Source organism: Scyliorhinus torazame, chromosome 13 (genome assembly GCF_047496885.1).
Source record: "Scyliorhinus torazame isolate Kashiwa2021f chromosome 13, sScyTor2.1, whole genome shotgun sequence".
Lineage (NCBI taxonomy): Eukaryota > Metazoa > Chordata > Chondrichthyes > Carcharhiniformes > Scyliorhinidae > Scyliorhinus > Scyliorhinus torazame.
Genome location: NC_092719.1, coordinates 112,925,266 through 112,945,434, shown reverse-complemented (window position 1 = coordinate 112,945,434; position 20,169 = coordinate 112,925,266). Strand labels below are relative to the sequence as shown.

At 51.2% G+C, this 20,169-nt stretch overlaps 1 protein-coding gene across 1 annotated transcript in view; it reads left to right on the top strand.

Annotated features, from left to right (window-relative positions):
- The window catches only part of dnah1 (dynein, axonemal, heavy chain 1), a 1,119,271-nt gene extending 1,099,559 nt beyond the window's left edge, over window positions 1-19,712 (top strand). The window contains exons 76-78 of the mRNA XM_072472076.1: window positions 424-630; window positions 15,400-15,631; window positions 18,787-19,712. Coding sequence (XP_072328177.1) covers window positions 424-630; window positions 15,400-15,631; window positions 18,787-18,908 — 561 coding nt within the window. The 3' untranslated portion in view covers window positions 18,909-19,712. The remainder of the gene's footprint in view (window positions 1-423; window positions 631-15,399; window positions 15,632-18,786) is intronic.
- The last annotated feature ends 457 nt before the right edge of the window (window positions 19,713-20,169 follow it).

Genomic DNA, 20,169 nt, shown 5'->3' with positions numbered 1-20,169 from the left:
TAGTATGAGTTATTAATCTGAGGTCTGTATTTGTTTTCAGATGGATGTAAAAGATCTCAAGGTTCTATTCAAAGAAGCGCAGAGGCGATTACTCACTACTGTCCTGGCCAATATTTATCCCTCAACTAACATTACTAAACAGATTCTCTGTTTCTTATCCCATTGCTATTTGTGGGTTTCCTGCATTACAACAATGAATACATGTTAAAATTAATTACTTGTCTGCATTTTGTAATATCTTGAGGACATAAAAAGTTTTATATAAATTTAAATTATTTGTTACTACTGCATGTTATCCTTCTATAAGTAACCACATAAAAGCACAAAGGGAAATGTTTGCTTTTAAATGTCTTAATATAGAAGATGATAAAATGAGAGGACCCAATGAGCTCCATCTTGATACTCAGTGTCTGTGTTTTCAAGGCGTACCCTTCACTCAAACCTCTGGCCTCATGGGTGGAGGATCTTCTTGAAAGAATCGAGTTCCTGCAGAAATGGATTACTCATGGGATTCCAGCTGCCTTCTGGATCAGTGGATTTTTCTTCCCACAAGCATTTCTAACGGGGACACTTCAGAACTTTGCAAGACAGTCAGTTATCTCCATTGACACAATATCATTTGACTTTAAGGTAAGAAACCAGGAGAAAGACTAAGTAGAACATGGGTCACATATTGTGCTTTCACCACCGAGTCTTGAGCTCAAATTCAATTCTGATTGATAGAAGAAGAAGAATAAAAGCCTCCTTTTCTATTTGACTATGAAGGCCTCAGTAAGGGATGCTCTTGAAGGATTGGGAGGGGTCTTAAGGAACCCGCAAGTGCAGAAAACATGGTGCGTGGGGTGATGTCAATTAGACGTGAGCCGCAGAAAATCCCTGACATACATTTTGTGAAATTTCAGGGAACATTGAAGTTCCCCTTCTGGTGGCAATCACATGCAAACAGCAAATGTAGGTCAGGATATCCCACATTCTATGATTTCTATCTTCCCAAATGTCCTTGGGAATGTGCAAGCTACTGAAAGGTGCAGTTTGCCAGGGCCCCTATGTCAAAGTAGAAGTACTTCTTTCAAGGGACACTGCTCAACTGAAATGTTTGGTGAGTCTTTTGGACATTATTTGGGATTCACTGCATGTATTAAAAGGAAAAAAATCAGTCACATCATTATGGCTGACACCAATGCTGTAATAAGGGAGCGCTGCAATTTCAGCACTGCGGGCTCGTGGCTGAGAGGCTAAACTGAGGTCCTGTCTGCAATCTCAGGTGGACCTAAACAATCCCAATTAATTATTCAAGGAAGAGCAAGGGAATTCTCCTGATGTCCTGGCTAATGTTTATCTCTCAATATTCCTCATTAAAACAGATGACTTGGTTCTTATATTGCTGTTTGTGGGAACCTGCAGTGTGTGCACCACTGGCTGCCACTTTTCCCTACATTACAAGTGACTACACTTCAAAAGCATTTAGTTGATTGTAAAGTGTGTTGAGTTGACCTGAAAGACATTGTGGCACATTAATGAAGGTCCTTTCTTTCCCAGGAGCTCTATCCCAGAGGGTTGTGCTTCAGTAATGAGGCTTTGCAGGAGCTCTGTTTACTCCTGCAGCCAGATCTGCAACCAAGGTTTAGAGCGCACACAACTCAAATTGTTGCAGAATGGCTCTCATCTTTTATGCCACAGGCTCATTCCAGGGAGCCACAATTAATTTTCATCACTTCAGCTACTTTGCTTTGCAATGCTTCACAATGCCTTCTTTTCCAGGTCATCTCAACTTATATAAAATTCCACAATGGGGTGCGACATAGATGATGAGATATACATTACATTTTTCAGAATTATTGGCTTTCCTGGGATCAAGGAGGTTTTTAATTGTAGGCATGTTCATTGAATGCATCAAATGTAAATTCCATTAACTATATGAGCTGGAAAGGCTTCTATTCGGTAAATGTGAAGCTAATCTGCAATGACAAGCACAGTTTCTTGCAGCCAGTTGGAATGCATCAAGTTAATTGGCTGCTCCAGTGTCCAGAACCTGCGGTCAGGATTCAAGGGAAAAAATTAAAATAATGGTGGGTGTGAGGGAACAAGGCTTTAAGATTTGAGACATAAATATGCCTGCATACATTGCAGATGTGCAACACTTAACTTGAAAGCTGCCAAAAGAAATGAAATGAAAATGAAAATTGCTTATTGTCACAAGTAGGCTTCAAATGAAGTTATTGTGAAAAGCCCCTAGTCGCCACATTCCGGCACCTGTTCGGGGAGGCTGGTACGGGAATTGACCGTGCTGCTGGCCTGCCTTGGTCTGGCTTTCAGCGATTTAGCCCTGTGCTAAACCAGCCTCTAAATGAAATGAAAATCGCTTATTGTCACAAGTAGGCTTCAAATGAAGTTACTGTGAAGCCTACTTGTGACAATAAGCGATTTTCATTTCAAATGACTTTGCTTCTAGGATAAGGGAGATGGGCGGGATTCTCTGGCCATTTCCGCCCAGTGACCGGAGAATCCCACCTGGTGGCCGGAGAATCCCGCCTGAGGTCAATGGAGTTCTCCATTTTGTGTGGCTTGCCCGTGACGTTCTTGCAACGGGCAGGGTGGGAGAATACAGCCCGATGTTTTTAAGGATTTAGGGGCGGGATTCTCCCAACGGGAATCTTAAGTACCGACGCCAGAGTAAAAACTGGAGTGTTTTACTCCGGCGGGCGCCCGTTCCCAGACCCTTATTCTCTCCCCTCCAAGGGGCTAGCAGGGGCGTCACGCGATCTACAGGGGCGGGGCCTCGGCGCGGCGTCAGAGACCCGGCACCGCGTGAAAGACGCGGCGCCTTGGGCCCCGCGCATGCGCAGTTGGGCCGGCGCCAACTAGCGCATGCGCGGTGGCCGTCCTCCCCCAGGCCGCCCCGCACAAACATGGCGGATGGATCCAGGCTCGCCGGCGGAGGAAACGAGGCCCGCCGACAGAGAGGCCGGCCGCCGATCGGTTGGTCCCGATCGCATACCAGGCCACTACGGAGGCCCCCCCCCCCCCGAGAACGGAGGCCCCCTCCCCCCCTCAAGCCGCCCCCCAAGTCTTTGCGATGAGTACCCACCGGCAGCGACCAAGTGTGGACGGCGCCGGCGGGACTAGGCCGTTTACGCGCGGGCAATCGGCCCATCCGGGCCGGAGGATCACCGCCCGCCGTTTGCCGCGATTCTCCAAGCGGCCTGGCGCGATTCGCGCGGCGCTGGTTTTGGGGGTGGTGGTAGAATCGCGTGCGGGGGGTCGGGGCGGCGTGGCGCGATTTCCGCTGCGTCCCAGCGATTCTCCCACCCGGCGGGGGGGGGGCGGGGGGGGGGGGGAATACCGCCCAAGGATTTTTTAAGGATTAAATACTTGCTTCTCTGTGTTTCTGTTCCTTGTTTAACAATTTATCGTTGTTGTAGATGGGGATCTAGCGGGGGGGGGGGGGGAGGATAACTGGGTTGCTGCTGCAGAAATCAGAGAGGAACTGGTAAAAGAAAGGGTGGTCGGGGCGGGAATGCGCCGCCTGGGGGACGGGTGGGTGCGCGGAACCGGGACGTGGGACTGGCCTAGAGAGGGTGATGGCTAGTTGACACGGGAGGGGGGCAGGCAGCCCCCCAGTTCGGCTGATCACGTGGAACGTGAGAGGCCTAAATGGGCCGATTAAAAGGGCCCGAGTGTTCGCGCACTTGAAAGGACTGAGGGCAGACGTGGCTATACTTCAGGAGACGCACCTGAAGGTGGCGGACCAAGTTAGGTTAAGGAAAGGATGGGTGGGACAGGTGTTCCACTCAGGGCTGGATGCAAAGAACAGAGGGGTGGCCATACTGGTGGGGAAATGGGTGTCATTCGAAGCTAGGAACATTGTAGCAGACAGCGGAGGCAGATATGTGATGGTGAGTGGCAGACTGGAGGGAATGGAGGTCGTGTTGGTTAACGTATATGCCCCGAATTGGGATGATGCGGGATTTATGAAGCGGATGCTGGGACGTATCCCGGACCTGGAGGTAGGAAACCTGATAATGAGGGGGGACTTCAACACCGTGTTGGACCCAGGGTTAGATAGATCTAGATCTAGGACCGGAAGGAGGCCGGCAGCGGCTAAGGTGCTTAGGGGGTTTATGGACCAAATGGGGGGAGTGGATCCGTGGCGATTTGTTAGGCCGAAGGCCAAAGAGTTCTCCTTCTTCTCCCATGTTCACAAGGTGTCTTCCCGGATAGATTTCTTTGTTATGGGAAGGTCACTGATCTCGAGGGTGGAAGGAACTGAGTACTCAGCCATAGCTGTTTCAGATCATGCCCCACACTGGGTGGACCTGGAACTAGGAGAGGAGAGGGAGCAGCGTCCACTCTGGTGACTGGATGTGGGATTATTGGCAGATGAGGGAGTCTGCGGAAGGGTGCGGGGATGTATCAAAAGATACCTGGAGGCCAATGACGACGGGGAGGTCTGAGTGGGAGTAGTATGGGAAGCACTAAAGGCGGTGGTCAGAGGAGAGCTGATCTCCATCAGGGCCCACAAGGGGAAAATAGAGGCCAAGGAAAGGGAAAGACTACTGGGGGAGATTTTGAGGGTAGATAAAAGAATACGCGGAGGCCCCGGAGGAAGGACTATACAGGGAGAGGCGACGACTCCAGACGGAGTTCGACCTGTTGACCACAAGGAGGGCGGAGGCACAGTGGAGGAAGGCACAGGGGATGAGATATGAATATGGGGAAAAGGCGAGTCGCCTGTTGGCCCATCAGCTGCGAAAGAGGACAGCGGCGAGGGAGATAGGGGGAATTAGGGATGAAAAGGGAGCTACGGTGCGGAGAGCAGGGAAGATAAACGAGGTGTTTAAGACCTTTTACGAGAGACTCTATAGGTCCCAACCCCCGGAAGGAAAAGAGGAGATGCGGCAGTTTTTGGACCAATTAAGGTTCCCGAGGGTGGAGGAGCAGGAGGTGGAAGGCCTGGGGGCGCCGATTGGGGTGGACGAGGTTACCAAGGGGCTGGGGAATATGCAGGCAGGGAAGGCCCCGGGACCAGATGGGTTCCCGGTGGAATTTTATAGAAAATATGTGGACTTGTTGGCCCCGCTGCTGGTAAGGACCTTTAACGAGGCCAGAGAAGGGGGGACCCTACCCCCGACAATGTCGGAGGCGACGATATCGCTAATCTTGAAGCGGGATAAAGATCCGCTGCAGTGCGGGTCCTATAGGCCTATCTCACTGCTAAATGTGGACGCCAAGTTGCTAGCAAAGGTTCTGGCAATGAGGATAGAGGATTGTGTCCCGGGGGTGGTGCACGAAGACCAGACAGGGTTCGTAAAGGGGAGACAACTAAATGTCAACGTTCGACGGCTATTAGGGGTGATAATGATGCCCCCAGCAGAGGGGGAGGCAGAGATAGTGGCGGCAATGGATGCAGAGAAGGCATTTGATAGGGTGGAGTGGGAGTATCTATGGGAGGTGCTGAGGAGGTTCGGGTTCGGGGACGGGTTTGTCAGCTGGGTTAAACTCCTCTATGGGGCCCCAACGGCAAGTGTGGTCACAGGTCGGCAAAGGTCGGAGTATTTTCGACTACACAGGGGAACAAGACAGGGATGCCCATTGTCCCCATTACTGTTCGCGTTGGCAATTGAACCACTGGCCATAGCGCTGAGAGACTCCAGAAAATGGAGAGGGGTGATTAGAGGGGGAGAGGAACACCGAGTGTCACTCTACGTGGATGACCTACTGCTGTATGTGACGGACCCAGTGGGGGGAATGCCAGAGGGCATGCAGATATTGAGGGAGTTTGGAGATTTCTCGGGATATAGGCTTAACATGGGAAAGAGTGAGCTTTTTGTGATACACCCTGGGGACCAGAGTAGAGGGATAGATGGCCTACCGCTAAGGAGAGTGGAAAGAAACTTCCGATACCTGGGGATTCAGATAGCCAGGAGCTGGGGAACCTTACACAGACTTAATCTGACACGACTGGTGGAACAAATGGAAGAGGATTTCAAAAGGTGGGACATGCAGCCGCTGTCACTGGCGGGCAGAGTGCAGGCAATTAAGATGATGGTCCTCCCGAGGTTCCTATTTGTGTTCCAATGTCTCCCTATACTGATCACTAAGGCCTTTTTTTTAAAAATAGATAGGAGCATCACGAGCTTCGTGTGGGCAGGGAAGGTCCCGAGGGTAAGGAGGGGGTTCCTACAACGTAGTAGAGACAGAGGGGGACTGGCGTTGCCGAATTTGGGCGACTACTACTGGGCCGCCAATGTGGCGATGATTCGTAAATGGATGATGGAGGGAGAGGGAGCGGCGTGGAAAAGATTGGAGATGAAGTCCTGTAAAGGGACGAGTTTAAAAGCGCTGGTGACGGCGCCACTACCGCTCTCACCAAAACAATTTACCACGAACCCAGTGGTGGCGGCAACATTAAGTATCTGGGGGCAATGGAGGCGACAGAGGGGTGTGCTGGGAGCCTCGGTGTGGTCCCCGATAAGGAACAACCATAGGTTTGCCCCAGGGAGGCTGGATGGAGGATTCCAGAGCTGGCACCGGGTAGGAATCAGGAGAGTGGAGATTTATTTATAGACGGGACGTTTGCGAGCTTGGGAGCGCTTGAGGAAAAGTATAAGCTGCCCCGGGGAAATGTCTTTAGATATATGCAGGTGAGAGCGTTCACGAAACAACTGGTGAGGGAATTTCCGCTGCTCCCGACACAAGGGATCCAGGACAGGGTGCTTTGGGGGCGTGGGTCGGGGAGGGCAAAGTGTCAGAGATATACCAGGAGATGAGAGAAGAGGGGGAGGAGTTGGTGGGCGAACTGAAGGGAAAATGGGAAGAAGAGCTCGGGGAGGAGATTGATGTGGGCTGATGCCCTAAGCAGGGCAAATTCCTCTTCCTCGTGTGCCAGGCTTAGCCTGATCCAATTTAAGGTGCTGCATAGAGCACACATAACGGGAGCAAGGTTGAGCAGGTTCTTCGGAGTGGAGGACAAGTGTGGGAGGTGCGGGGGAAGCCCGGCGAACCACACACATATGTTTTGGTTGTGTCCGGCACTGGAGGTGTATTGGAGGGGAGTGACGGGAGTGATCTCGAAGGTGGTGAAGGTCCAGGTCAAGCCAGGCTGGGGGTTAGCTATATTTGGAGTTGCGGATGAGCCGGGAGTGCAGGAGGCGAAAGAGGCCGATGTCGTGGCCTTTGCGTCCCTAGTAGCCCGGCGTAGGATTTTACTCATGTGGATAAACGATATGGCGGGGTTCATAAAACTGGAGCAGATGAAGTTTGCGCTGAGAGGATCGGCTCAAGGGTTCACCAGGCGGTGGCAACCGTTCCTCGACTACCTAGCGGAACGTTAGAGGGAAGATAGATGACCAGCAGCAGCAACCCAGGGGGAGGGAGGGGGGGTAAATTGTTTGGGTTTTTGGAGGGGGAGAGGGGGCGGGGGGGAGTATTACTTCGTGTTATTTGGTTAGTTTACCATGTTAGTTACACAATGTTAGATTGCAGTTATCAGGTTACTTGTATTTTTATTTCTTTGATTTGTAAGGGAAAAAATTGTGTTTGAAAACTTTAATAAAATATATATATATTTTTTAAATTATCGTTGTTGATCTAACGAATTCAAACTTGAGACATGTGGGTCTTTGGAGAGAACTCGCTCACTATCCCGCCTTTAAATGGTCTGTGCTACTGCTACCTCCCTGGTATTCCAGCTATAGCATCCGTCTGGCCTCCGATAGGGAACAGCAGCACTTCAATTTCAGCCTCTGAGATGCTCATCTCTTACCTTCTGTTGTAGCAACCTTTTAATTCCCTATCCCCTTTAACTGATAGAATTACTTGCTCACCCCCTACCTGAATATTCTGCTCCCCACCCCCATCCTGTTTCTCAACCCTTGTCACACCAGTAAATTTGAAATGAGCTAACCCCCATATTTCTGACCAGGACATCCTCCTCAGCTTTTGGTGCATTTAAGCCCCATTGCATGGAACCCCAAGAATGTCAAGCCTTGAATGTTTAACCACACAAACTGGGCTGAAACCACAAAGCTTAAAACATCTCAGCCAGTCTGCAGCTGACCAAATTAAATAAAATCTACACTTGAGCAGAGAGGTATCAGGAAGTGCTTCTTCGGAATAATGCACATTAAGCATCCTTTTACATGCCAAACTGCAACATATATGCTGTGCAGATTGAAAATCTCTTCCTACAACTCTCATACTGCACCCCTTCCAGTGGATTTATCCAAGTTGATGTTTATCACTATAGAAGTAAGTGACAAATGCTGCTATTGAAGTATTTGATTCATGCAAGATATTACGTGCTACAACCTCTACTTTGGCACCTGGATGGGTCATGTAAGATACTTAAGAATATCAGCTGTCAGCTTATTCTTAAAGCAAAGCTTACCTTGCAAGGTCTCAACATACAGTGCTGCTAGCTGCACTGCATGGCTATGTGAGGGAGTGAATGAGTTAGGCTATTATAAAGACAAAGCAAAAATAGAAACTAACCAGAAGTTAAGAAAAGCCTCCATAATACTCCTCCACATCTTTTAATTGGCTGCATGTCTAAGTCTAAAGTGCACTTTTGTCGTGTTTATCAGTGCGATATAATGAAAAGTTTATTTGTGTGCTAGTGAGCGGGAACTGCCGCGAGCTTCCCGACACTTGGCCCGGCAAGGCCGTCACCAGTATCAAGTTAATTGGTTCACTTAACGAAGCCTTCACGCCGCAAATGACTACCCTGCCGGCTGATTCGTCGGGACCGCGCTCGCCAGCCCCAGCTAACAAGGGAGAGCAGCACCTAAACTGAACCTTCAGACCAAACTCCTCTCAGCTCTCAGCATGACACTGATGAGACTAGCCCCACGATTTGGGGATGCCGACCTGGCTGGACTGTTGGAATTGGTGGAGATCAGACGGGATGCACTGTTCCCCCGAGGATCTCAGAGGGTCAGCCACAGGGCAGCCAGTGCTGCCTGGGAGAAGTGGCAGCAGCCATCAGCTTGGGGAGCATCACCAGGAGGACTGGCATCCAGTACCGTAAGAAGATCAATGACCTCCACCAGGCCACACGGGTGGGTTGGCACCTGCGCCCTAGCACCAGCCAAGACCCCCCCCCCCCACGCATATGCCTGGCACCACCCCCACCCAGCACCGTACCATGGTGATGTCGAGCACGAGGGGACATAGCTTTAAATTGAGGGGAGATAGATATAGGACAGATGTCAGAGGTAGGTTCTTTACTCAGAGAGTAGTAAGGGTGTGGAATGCCCTGCCTGCAACAGTAGTGGACTTGCCAACATTAAGGGCATTTAAATGGTCATTAGATAGACATATGGACGATAAGGGAATAGTGTAGATGGGCTTTAGAGTGGTTTCACAGGTCGGCGCAACATCGAGGGTCGAAGGGCCTGTACTGCGCTGTAATGTTCTATGTTCTATGCACCGGCCAACCCATGTCGAGCAATGCCATGAGCAGTGGCGTCCAAGGCGTGGTTCAGTCAGTGACGGCAATGGCTGAGCGCCTCGACAGCATGTGTAAATCGCTGGAGGATGTGTCCCAGCCACAGGTGGACCTTGATGAGGCGCTGCGGAGCCTGAGCGGGATTTGCCGGCTATTCGCTAGGTCGCTGGGAGACGCGATCCAGTCGCAGGCGGGCATTGCCAGGGCATTCCAAAGCAAGTTCTAGTTACTGAAGAGCATCGCCGAGGACGGCGACACCATGGTGCTAACATTGGGAAGCTGCCAGGACTGGCAGAACCAGATAGCGCAGGGGCAGCAGGGCTCAATCCAGCTGGGGCAATTGGGGACACAAATGTACAGCGTTTATAAACGTTGCACTCGAGAAGTCTGGCACCTCTGGCACTTTCTTCCGCAATGCTAGCCGACCACCAATCAGGTAACCCAGCTCCCAGGCATAGAGGTCTGGATGGCTCCCCCGCCCTATACAGGCATACCAAGTGCAGGCGATGGGTGTGAGCGAGCACTCAGCAGACATGCAGAAGTCAGACTATGGCATAGACTGAGGAACACCAGTGCTCAGCTCTCAGTGCATTATCGTCACGCCCTTTCCCCCAACAATGACCTGCTGACAGCGTCGACACAGACCCACCACCCTGGAGTGCTGTTAAACAGGCCCTAGGAGAGTGGAACAGGGTGGGGGGATGGGAGAGGGATGTGTGGGGGAGGGGGGGGGGGCGGGGGAGCATGGCAGACATCACAAAGCAGGCAACCCTTTGGGAGGTGTTCTGCAGTGTACCACCAGAGCTGGGGGTGTGTGGGCTGGGCGTGTCGGATGGCAGGGGATGGAGGGAGCAACTGGGGACGGAGGGTCCTGGGGTGGAAGACATCGCTGGTTGTCAGTCTCACACCCTCTCTAATTCCTTACAGATTTTACACGGGATGGATGATACCTTGGATCCTGCATAGGCTGCCCTCACTGCTCTGGGAGTGGAGGACCCGGAGTGGCCAGTTTCGGTTGGGGTGGGACGCTATTGGTGGGGGGAGGCTACCCATGGCCTGGGGGGGCAGGGCTGTCTCAGAGCCCACAGGTCTACCATGCGACCCTCTGGATCGTGTTGCTGGCAGGCCAGGCGGACAGGCGTTGGAGAAGGTAGCGGCAGCAATCCCAACAGAGACTCGAGTCGGCGGTCAATATGCAGGGCCCTGCCCCACACCCTAAGGACCCGGCCACCCATCAGGCCAGCGTGGAACCCAGAAGGGAGGCCGTCGACAGGTCAAGGTGTACAGGTGTCGCCGGTCTTTCGAACAGATGACTTTGCCTCAACAAGGAGATGGTGTGGCACCTGTGTCATGTCCTTGCGGACTTGGCACCTCGCAAAGGAGGAGGACACCCGCTCCAGTGGCCATTAAGGTCACCGCAGCTCTGAACCTTTATGCCTCCGGATCATTACAGAGCTCGAGCATGGACTTGTGTGGCATCTCACAAGCTCCAGCCCACAAGTGCATCAGTGTGTTTATGCACAGATAGTTTATTACCTGTTGATGCTCGATCAATAACTCCAGAAGCGAGATTGGATGACAATTGAAGGCTTCAATGGACTAGATGTTTCCCCCAGCAGCACAGGTACAGAATGCAGCTGCTAGGGAGACACAGGCTCTTATACTCTGCCTTACTGGGCGGAACCAGCAGCCAGGCTTCACCGATGATATTGCTGTCTCAGGTACCTCCCACACCAATAGTCTTACAGCATCAACTTGGGTACCGTAATACCCCTAATACCGACTAGCACATTCACCTCCTGTTTAAAAAAAGAGTCCGGCGGGGGTGGTAGCCTCGCGTAGAGGTTGAGGTTATGGCGGTACCCAGTATACATTAGTACAGTGTTTTGCCTCGTCACATGTCGCAACTATTTACAATATTTATTTACATTCAAAAGGAAGCAATTAGTCGGTCAGGGGTCCTGGTCGTCCCCTACGATCGTCGCCGGCTTGGGCATCCGTGGCTCCGGGAGCGTGGCTTTGGCTTCTTCGGCAGCTTCATCACCCCTAGATGGGACCGGTGGGAGGACCAATCCACCTGGGGAGGGGGCAGCTGTGGGCTGCGCTGGTGGGAGGGAGGGTGGGGTTGGTGGTGTGGGTGGGGATCCAGCGGGTGCCAGGTCCCGTAGGGAGACCGTATCCTGTCGGCCGTCGGGGTACGCCACGTAGGCGTATGGAGGGTTAGTGTGAAGGAGGTGGAGCCTCTCGACCAATGGGTCCGACTTGTGCGCCCGCACGTGTTTGTGGAGCAGGATGGGTCCAGGAGCTGCCAGCCAGGTTGTGAGCGAGGTCCCAGAGGAGGACTTCCTAGGGAAGACAAAGAGACGTTCGTGAGGTATTTGGTTGGTCGTGGTACACAGCAATGATCGGATGGGGTGGAGAGCATCCGGAAGGACCTCCTGCGAGCGGGAGACTGGGAGATTCCTGGACCGTAGGGCCAGTAGGACGGTCTTCCAGACCGTTCCGTTTTCTCTCTCTACCTGTCCGTTTCCCCGGGGGTTGTAACTGGTCGTCCTGCTCGAGGCAATGCATTTGCTGAGCAGGAGCAGGAATTGACGCAGTTCGTCGCTCATAAAGGAGGACCCCCTATCGCTGTGTATGTAGGCGGGGAAACCAAACAGTGTAAAGATACTGTGGAGGGCTTTTATGACAGTGGCTGCGGTCATGTCGGGGTAGGGGATGGCGAATGGGAACCGGAAGTACTCGTCAATCATGTTCAGGAAGAACTTGTTGCAGTCGGTGGAGGGGAGGGGTACTTTGAAGTCCATACTGAGGCGTTCAAAGGGACGGGAAGCCTTTATCAGGTGCGCTTTCTCTGGCCTGTAGAAGTGCGCCTTGCACTCCGTGCAGATTTGGCAGTTCCTGGTGGCGGTCCTGACCTCCTCGATGGAGTAGGGCAGGTTGCGGGTCTTGATGAAATGGAAGAATCGAGTGACCCCCCGGGTGGCAGAGGTCCTCGTGGAGGGCCCGGAGTCGGTCCACTTGTACTTTGGCACATGTGCCGCGGGGTAGGGCATCAGGAGGCTCGTTTAACTTCCCGGGACAATACAAGATCTCGTAGCTGTAGGTGGAGAGCTCAATCCTCCACCGTAAGATCTTATCGTTCTTTATCTTGCCCCGCTAAAGCAACCGACCGTTGGTCAGTGAGGAGAGTGAATCTCCTGCCGGCCAGGTAATGCCTCCAGTGCCGCACAGCTTCTACTATGGCCTGGGCCTCCTTTTCAACGGAGGAATGGCGGATTTCTGAAGTGAGGAGGGTGCGTTAGAAGAAGGCCACATGTCTGCCCGCTTGGTTGAGGGTGGCCGCCAGAGCTACGTCGGACGCGTCGCTCTCGACTTGGAAGGGAAGGGATTCATTGATTGCGTGTATCGTGGCCTTTGCAATGTCCGCTTTGATGCGGCTGAAGGCCTGGCGGGCCTCTGCCAACAGGGGAAAAACTGTGGATTGAATTAGTGGGCGGGCCTTGTCCGCATAGTTGTGGACCCACTGGGCATAATATGAAAAAAATCCCAAGCAGCGTTTCAGGGCCTTGGAGCAGTGGGGGAGGGGAAACTCCATGAGGGGGCATATGCGTTCGGGATCTGGGCCTATAACTCCATCATGCACTACGTAGCCGAGGATGGCTAGACGGTTAGTGCTGAACACGCATTTGTCCTTGTTGTAGGTTAGATTAAGGATTTTTGCAGTATGGAGGAATTTTCAGAGGTTGGTGTCGTGGTCCTGCTGGTCGTGGCCGCAGATGGTGACGTTATCGAGGTACGGAAACGTGGCCCGCAAACCATACTGGTCAACCATTCGGTCCATCTCCCGTTGGAAGACTGAGACTCCATTTGTGACAACGAACGGAACCCTGAGGAAGTGGTAGAGCCGCCCATCTGCTTCGAATGCAGTGTATTTGCGGTCGCTAGGGCGGATGGGGAGCTGGTGGTAGGCGGATTTTAGATCCACCGTGGAAAAGACCTTGTATTGTGCAATCTGATTGACCAAATCAGATATGCAGGGGAGGGGGTACGCATCGAGCTGTTGATGGTCTGACTATAATTGATGACCATCCTATGCTTCTCCCCGGTCTTTACAACCACTACTTGAATTCTTCAGGGACTGTTGCTAGCCTCAATAATACCTTCCTTCAGTAACCGCTGGACTTCCAACCTAATGAAGGTCCGGTCCTGGGCACTGTACTGTCTGCTCCTGGTGGCGACGGGTTTGCAATCCGGGGTGAGGTTCGCAAAAAGGGAAGGCGGATCGACCTTGAGGGTCGCGAGGCTGCAGACAGTGAGGGGGGGTATAGGGCCGCCGAATTTAAAAGTTAAACTCTGGAGGTTACATTGGAAGTCTAACCCTAGGAGCATGGCAGCGCAGAGGTGAGGGAGGACGTAGAGGCGGAAATTTTTTAATTCCCTTCCCTGTACCGTGAGGTTCGCTACGCAGAACCCTTTGATCTCTGCAGAGTGAGACCCGGAGGCCATGTAGATTTTTTGGTTAACTGGGCGGATGGGAAGAGAACAGCGCCTTACCGTGTTGGGGTGTATGAAACTCACTGTGCTCCTGGAGTCGATCAGGCAGGATGTTTTGTGCCCATTGATGAGCACGGTCGTCGTCGCGGTCGAGAGCGTTCGGGCCTGAGCCTGGTCCAGGGTCACCGAGGCAAGTCGCGGCAAAAGTTGGAGGTTTTCCTTGGGCGGTGTGTGGTCATCCGAATCGGGGTCCTGAGACTCCAGCCAAGATGGCGGCGCCCACTGGTAGCACATGGCTGGGGGTGTGCAAGATGGCGGCGCTCATCCGTCGCACGCGGTCCCTGGAGAACAAGATGGCGGCACCCGGGGCCCGCACGTGGCTCTGGAAAAGGAAGATGGCAGCGCCCGCTGGCCACACGTGGCTCGTGGAGAGAGTTGGGGTAACGGTCCCAGTTCGCCCCCGGAGACCGCAGCGACCGCCCGGGCCTGGCATACCACCACGAAATGGCCCTTTTTGCCGCACCCTTTGCAGGTGGAGGAGCGGGCCGGGCAGCGCTGCCAGGGGTGCTTGGCTTGCCCGCAAAAATAGCAGCAGGGTCCCGCGGGGTGCCTGGTAGTCGCGCAGCACAAGCTTGATGGGGGATGCATCGGAGTCGGCCGCGGGGGGGTTCCACGCTGCCCAAGGGGCTGCCGCGTGGTCGGGGACGCACGCGCGGGTGTTTCAGGAGGCCACATCCAGGGAGCGAGCAAGGTCCCGTGCCTCCTTGAGGCCTAGTGTCTCTTTTTCTCGCAGCCGCTGGCGGATTTGGGAGGACAGCATACCTGCAACGAATGCGTCCTGGATCAAACGTTCTGTGTGGTCGCTGGCTGAAACTTGTGGGCAGTCACAGTTCCTACCTAACACCAGGAGCGCACGGTAGAATTCCTCCAGCGATTCCCCGGGGATTTGTCACCTCGTCGCTAGTAAATGTCGGGCGTAGACCTGGTTTACTGGGCGAATATAATGTCCTTCCAGCAGGGTCATTGCGGCCTCGAAATCGTTTCCATCCTCGATGAGGGTGTAGATCTCTGGGATCACCCTCCAGTGGAGAACTTGCAGTTTCTGGTCCTCCGTAGGTGCAGTCGTGGCCGTCCTGAGGTACCCTTTGAAGCACACCAGCCAGTGTTTGAAGGTTGCCGCTGAGTTTGCCGCGTGGGGGCTGAGTTGCAGACACTCCGGCTTGATTTGGAGCTCCATTCTTTAAAATCTGGTCCAATAAATTGATGCTCGATCAATAACTCCAGAAGCGAGATACAATTGGTGTATATTCTCAGAACTGAGCAAAGAGAGCAATGGACTATATGTATTTAACTCATTGAATTTTATTTATTCATTGTTAAACAAGAAAATAATTAGCCTACTGTTAATTCCTTTTGAAGGTACACTGATCTAATCCATCCTGTCCCAATCACAGGTCATTGAAACGGCACCTTCTGACTTGGATCGTCCCAAAGTTGGGTGCTACATCTATGGTCTGTTTTTGGAGGGGGCTCGCTGGGACCCTGCTTTAATGCAGCTTGGTGAATCACGGCCAAAAGAACTCTACACAGATATGGCTGTGATCTGGTTAATCCCAAGTGAAAATCGTAAAACACTACAGCATGGAATTTACCTCTGTCCAATATACAAAACTCTCACACGAGCAGGTAAGAGAAACTCAGACACAGTGCTAATAATAATAATAATCTTTATTGTCACAAGTAGGCTTACATTAACACTGCAATGACGTTACTGTGAAAATCCCCTAGTCTGGCGGAAATTCGGGTACATTGAGGGAGAATTCAGAATGTCCAAATCACCTAACATGCACGTTGGCCTCCACCAACCACAATCTCTCAGCCCGCTCCACCCTCTCCCTGTGCACCCGGATCAAGATAAACTCCCCCCTTACCACCACCTTCAGCGCCTCCCACAACATGGAGGCAAAAACCTCCCCCATCTTATTCTGATCCACATGGTTCCGGATAGCCACCCCTATCTTTTCGCAAAACTCCCAGTCCACAAATATCACCATATCCAACCGCCACTGTGGCTATTGTAGACTCCTCATTGCCCCCCACAAATTCATCCAATTCTGGGGCAGCACGGTGGCACAGTGGATTAGCCCTGCTGCCTCACGGCGCCGAGGTCCCAGGTTCGATCTCGGCTCTGGGTCACTGTCCGTGTGGAGTTTGCACATTCTCCCGTGTTTGCGTGGGTTTCACCCCCACAACCCAAAGATGTGCAGGGTAGGTGGATTGGCCAGGCTAAATTGCCCCTTAATTGGAAAAAATGAATTGGGTATTCTAAATTTTTTTTTAAAAAATTTATCCAATGGTGGTCAGACACCATGGGCTCAATTCCCCTTTTTGGGAGTATTTCCCCACGCCGTCGTAAAAACTGTTGCCTTTCACGACAGAAAAACTGGCATGAAAAGGCCACAGGGGGCTAGCAGGGACCCGGTGTAAAACTAGCAGCTTTTGCTGCAGATATGGGCCCCCATACTTCCGCGTCAGAGGCTGCGCATGCGCATGGCGCCGGCCTCCAGCGGCAGCGCCATGCTCCATGACGGACTCAGACCGCGGAGCTGGGCTCTCTTCGCGAGGCCTGGAGAATCGGTCCCAATTTCGTGCGCCGAAATGGAATCTCCGCCCCGGCGCCGGCTGCGATTTCAGCGTCGGGGTGCGGAGAATCCAGCTCCATGATCGCCGAATATTCCAATCCAACCCCCCCCCCCCCAACAGCGCCTTGTCCAGGAAGTCAACCCGGGAGCACATCCGTTGGACGTGCGAGAAGTACGAAAATTCCTTCGCCCTCGACCTCTCAAACCACCATGGGTCTGCCCCTCCCATGCACTTCATAAACCCAACATCTCTTTTGCTATAGCCAACACCTTCATGGATCTGGGACATGACTGATCCAGTCTAGGGCCCAGCACTGTTTTTAAGCACCCCCCTGTCGCTGCGTGTCCAGATCCGGATCATTGTCAAAACCCACCTCAAAAACTCCACATCGTCCCAATTTGGGGCATACACATTCACCAGCATCAAGGACCACTCACCATCACAAATTTTCCCCCCAGGGTCTGTCACTATTCTCCCCACCTCAAAAGTCACCCTCTTATTGACCTACACTGCCACCCCCCTTGTCTTCATATCCAACCCCAAATGGAATACCTGCCCCACCCAGCCCTTCCTCACACTCGTCTGGTCCGCGACCTTCTAATGCATCTCCTGAAGAAACACAATGTCCATCTTCAAACTCCTTAAACTTGCAAAATCGTGAGACCTTTTTAATGGATCCATTCAATCTCCCAAAGCCCCATCCCCGCACCCCAATCAATCATAGTCCCTCTTTTACCAGCTCCCCCAGCTCCATGCCTCATTCCCCAAAATGTCCGCCACCATCTTGCCTTAACCAACTGCGCCACACCCACGCCGCCCACGTCAGCATCCCCTCCCCCAATCCCACCCCTCATAAACAAAGAAATAAAAAAACAACCTACCGCACCCCCACTCATCCTCCAGAGATCATCCCCGCACTGCACTCCTGTTAACTAGCCTACGTGCTAGCGTGTAGGACCCAATCGAGGCAACCGCCTCCCCCCTTCACTTCTACCACCCCTTCCCTGCAATTCCCAAAAAAGAGATGAACACTTACCCCAATCCACCCCCATGCATGGTAAATACAACAATCCACCCGGCATACACACCCGTATTCCCCGTGCTGGTATCTCCAAAGTTCAGTGTCCTCACATGCCTCCCAATCCATGATCTCTCATAAAATTACTCGCCTCCTGCAGCGTATCAAAATAAAATTCCTGATTTTGGTGCGTGACAAGCAGGATATAACACCCTGAACTTCCCTCTTCACCTTCGCCCACTGCAGAATCTTCACTTTGTCCAGTAAACGATGCAAGCGCACCATCACCCTCGGCTGCTCCCCCACCTTCGGCCTCCTCCTCAACACCCCGTGCACCCAATCCACCTTGGGAGGACGGTCAAAGATCCCCTCCCCCACCAGCTTCTCAAACATATTCGCCACATACTTTGTGGCCTGCGTTCTCTCAATACCTTCAGGCAGCCCAACAATCCGGAGATTCTGCCTCCTGGAGCAATTCTCTAGGTCCTCTATCTTCTCTCTCAGTCACTTCTGGCCCTCCGCCACGAGCTTCCAATAAAGCCAACCGATCCTCATAATCCACCACCAACACCTTCATCTTCTGGAGCACCAAACTCTGGGCCTCCAGCCTTTGCTCCACTCTCTCAATAGCTGCCCGGATTGGCTCCATCACCTTAGCCAGGTCCTCCAAAGCCTTTTGCCTTGCCTCTGCTGCTGGAACTTGGTGTTCATAAAATTTACCAATTGCTCAGTAGACCACTGGGCAGTCAACAATGCCCCAGAGCCATCCGCCATCTTTCTCTCTGTCGCACTTCGAAAGTCTTCCCGGCCAGACTGCTGGCCCTTGCTCCTTACACATCTCGTTCGATAAACCATAAACAGGCCCTACTGGAGGAGAATTCCTATCTCTCACTGTTCATGCACCAGCAAATACCCCCTATATTGTGTGGATAGGACCATATTCCATCTCGAGTGAGAGCCACCAAATGTGCGATCACTCACTCCATGGCCACCACCGGAAGTCCTACATTTTAGTTTTACACATTTGCATTAGATAACATGTGACATACAGGAAGTTACATGTGTGTATTTTTAAAATAATCTTTAGATACTATGCCAGATATAAAGTATTTCCATCCTGTTGAGGCAAAAATATTCCAGATGTGATCTGCACACTTTAACTTGTCAATCCTTATTTCAGGTACACTATCGACAACTGGCCACTCCACAAATTATGTCATTGCTGTGGAATTGCCAACCATTAAAACACAGAGACACTGGATCAAGCAAGGTGTGGCTTTAATCTGTGCACTGGATTATTAAAAAGGAGCAAGCACCAGAAATCAGCTTCTTCAGCTCTTATCTCTGACAAGTCCAGAATTAAAATATGCACCTTAATTCCTAGATAAATGTATCTGTCACCACCAAATAGCTATGTATTAAAATGTTCTTTATTGTTGTTTATCATGCAATTTTCATTTCGTTTTACAAATATATTTAGTTTGAGTAGACCTGAAATTCCCCTCTTAATAAAAGAAACAGAAGGAGCTGATCAAAACAACTGACTAGAGAAATCAAAGAAGAAATTTCACTCCTATCATCTCACATTTGTTGGACAAATCTGAATGTGTGTGACATAAAATACATCCAGCCTGCTCAATTAGCCCTTGATATTTAGTCTGCTATCCTCTGGGTGTGCAACAGGTAGGGGTAACTTTACAAACATTGATGGAATGTTAGACTTATGATTGTATTCCTTTTACAATGATTCTCATTTTTATTTCAATATGTTGATTGCTACTTCAAAAAAAGTGATTTCTAAAAATTTGCCAACTATTTTCTTGCTCAACTAAAGATAAAATGTATGTGTACAATTTATGGATGTATAACCTGCACATTTGTGCACGTTATTATACCATCTCTTATGCAATTGAATGCCTTACCACCACCAGTTACTTAATTTTTACTGAAACTACAATCGTACTATAATAGATGATTTAGAGTGTGATTCTACATATTGTTTTACGGTAACTTTAATTTAGGAATATATGCACTTTTAAAAAGAAATGTTCCTTTTTTTAGCATTGTACTGCTTGAATGAATAAAAGTTTTGAAAGATGTTTCAAATGTTGTACACACAAATGATGCAATTGATACCATACTAGACAAGGACACCAAACAGTGATGTACTCTTCAATGAATATTGCTTTTCTATGTCTTTAAAGATGGGTATTTTCCCCTTCCGTACAGTATCATAGTCCCTATACTGAGTCAGATGTAGCTCAATTAGTACCACTCTTGCTTCTGTGTATGATGCTTATGGGTTCAGTTCTCACTCAGGACTTCGAACAAAACCGAAGTTGACATAGCAGTGTTACTGAGGGACTGCTGCACTGTTGGAGATGTCATCTTTCACATGAGATCCTAAACTGAGACCCTCTCAGGTGGATGTAAAAGATCCCATGGCATGATTTCTAGGAATAGGAAGTTATTCCTGGTGTCCAGGCCAATATTTATCCCACACCCAACATCACTGAAACAGATTAGTGGATCATTACCACATTGTTGTGAGCAAATTGGCTGC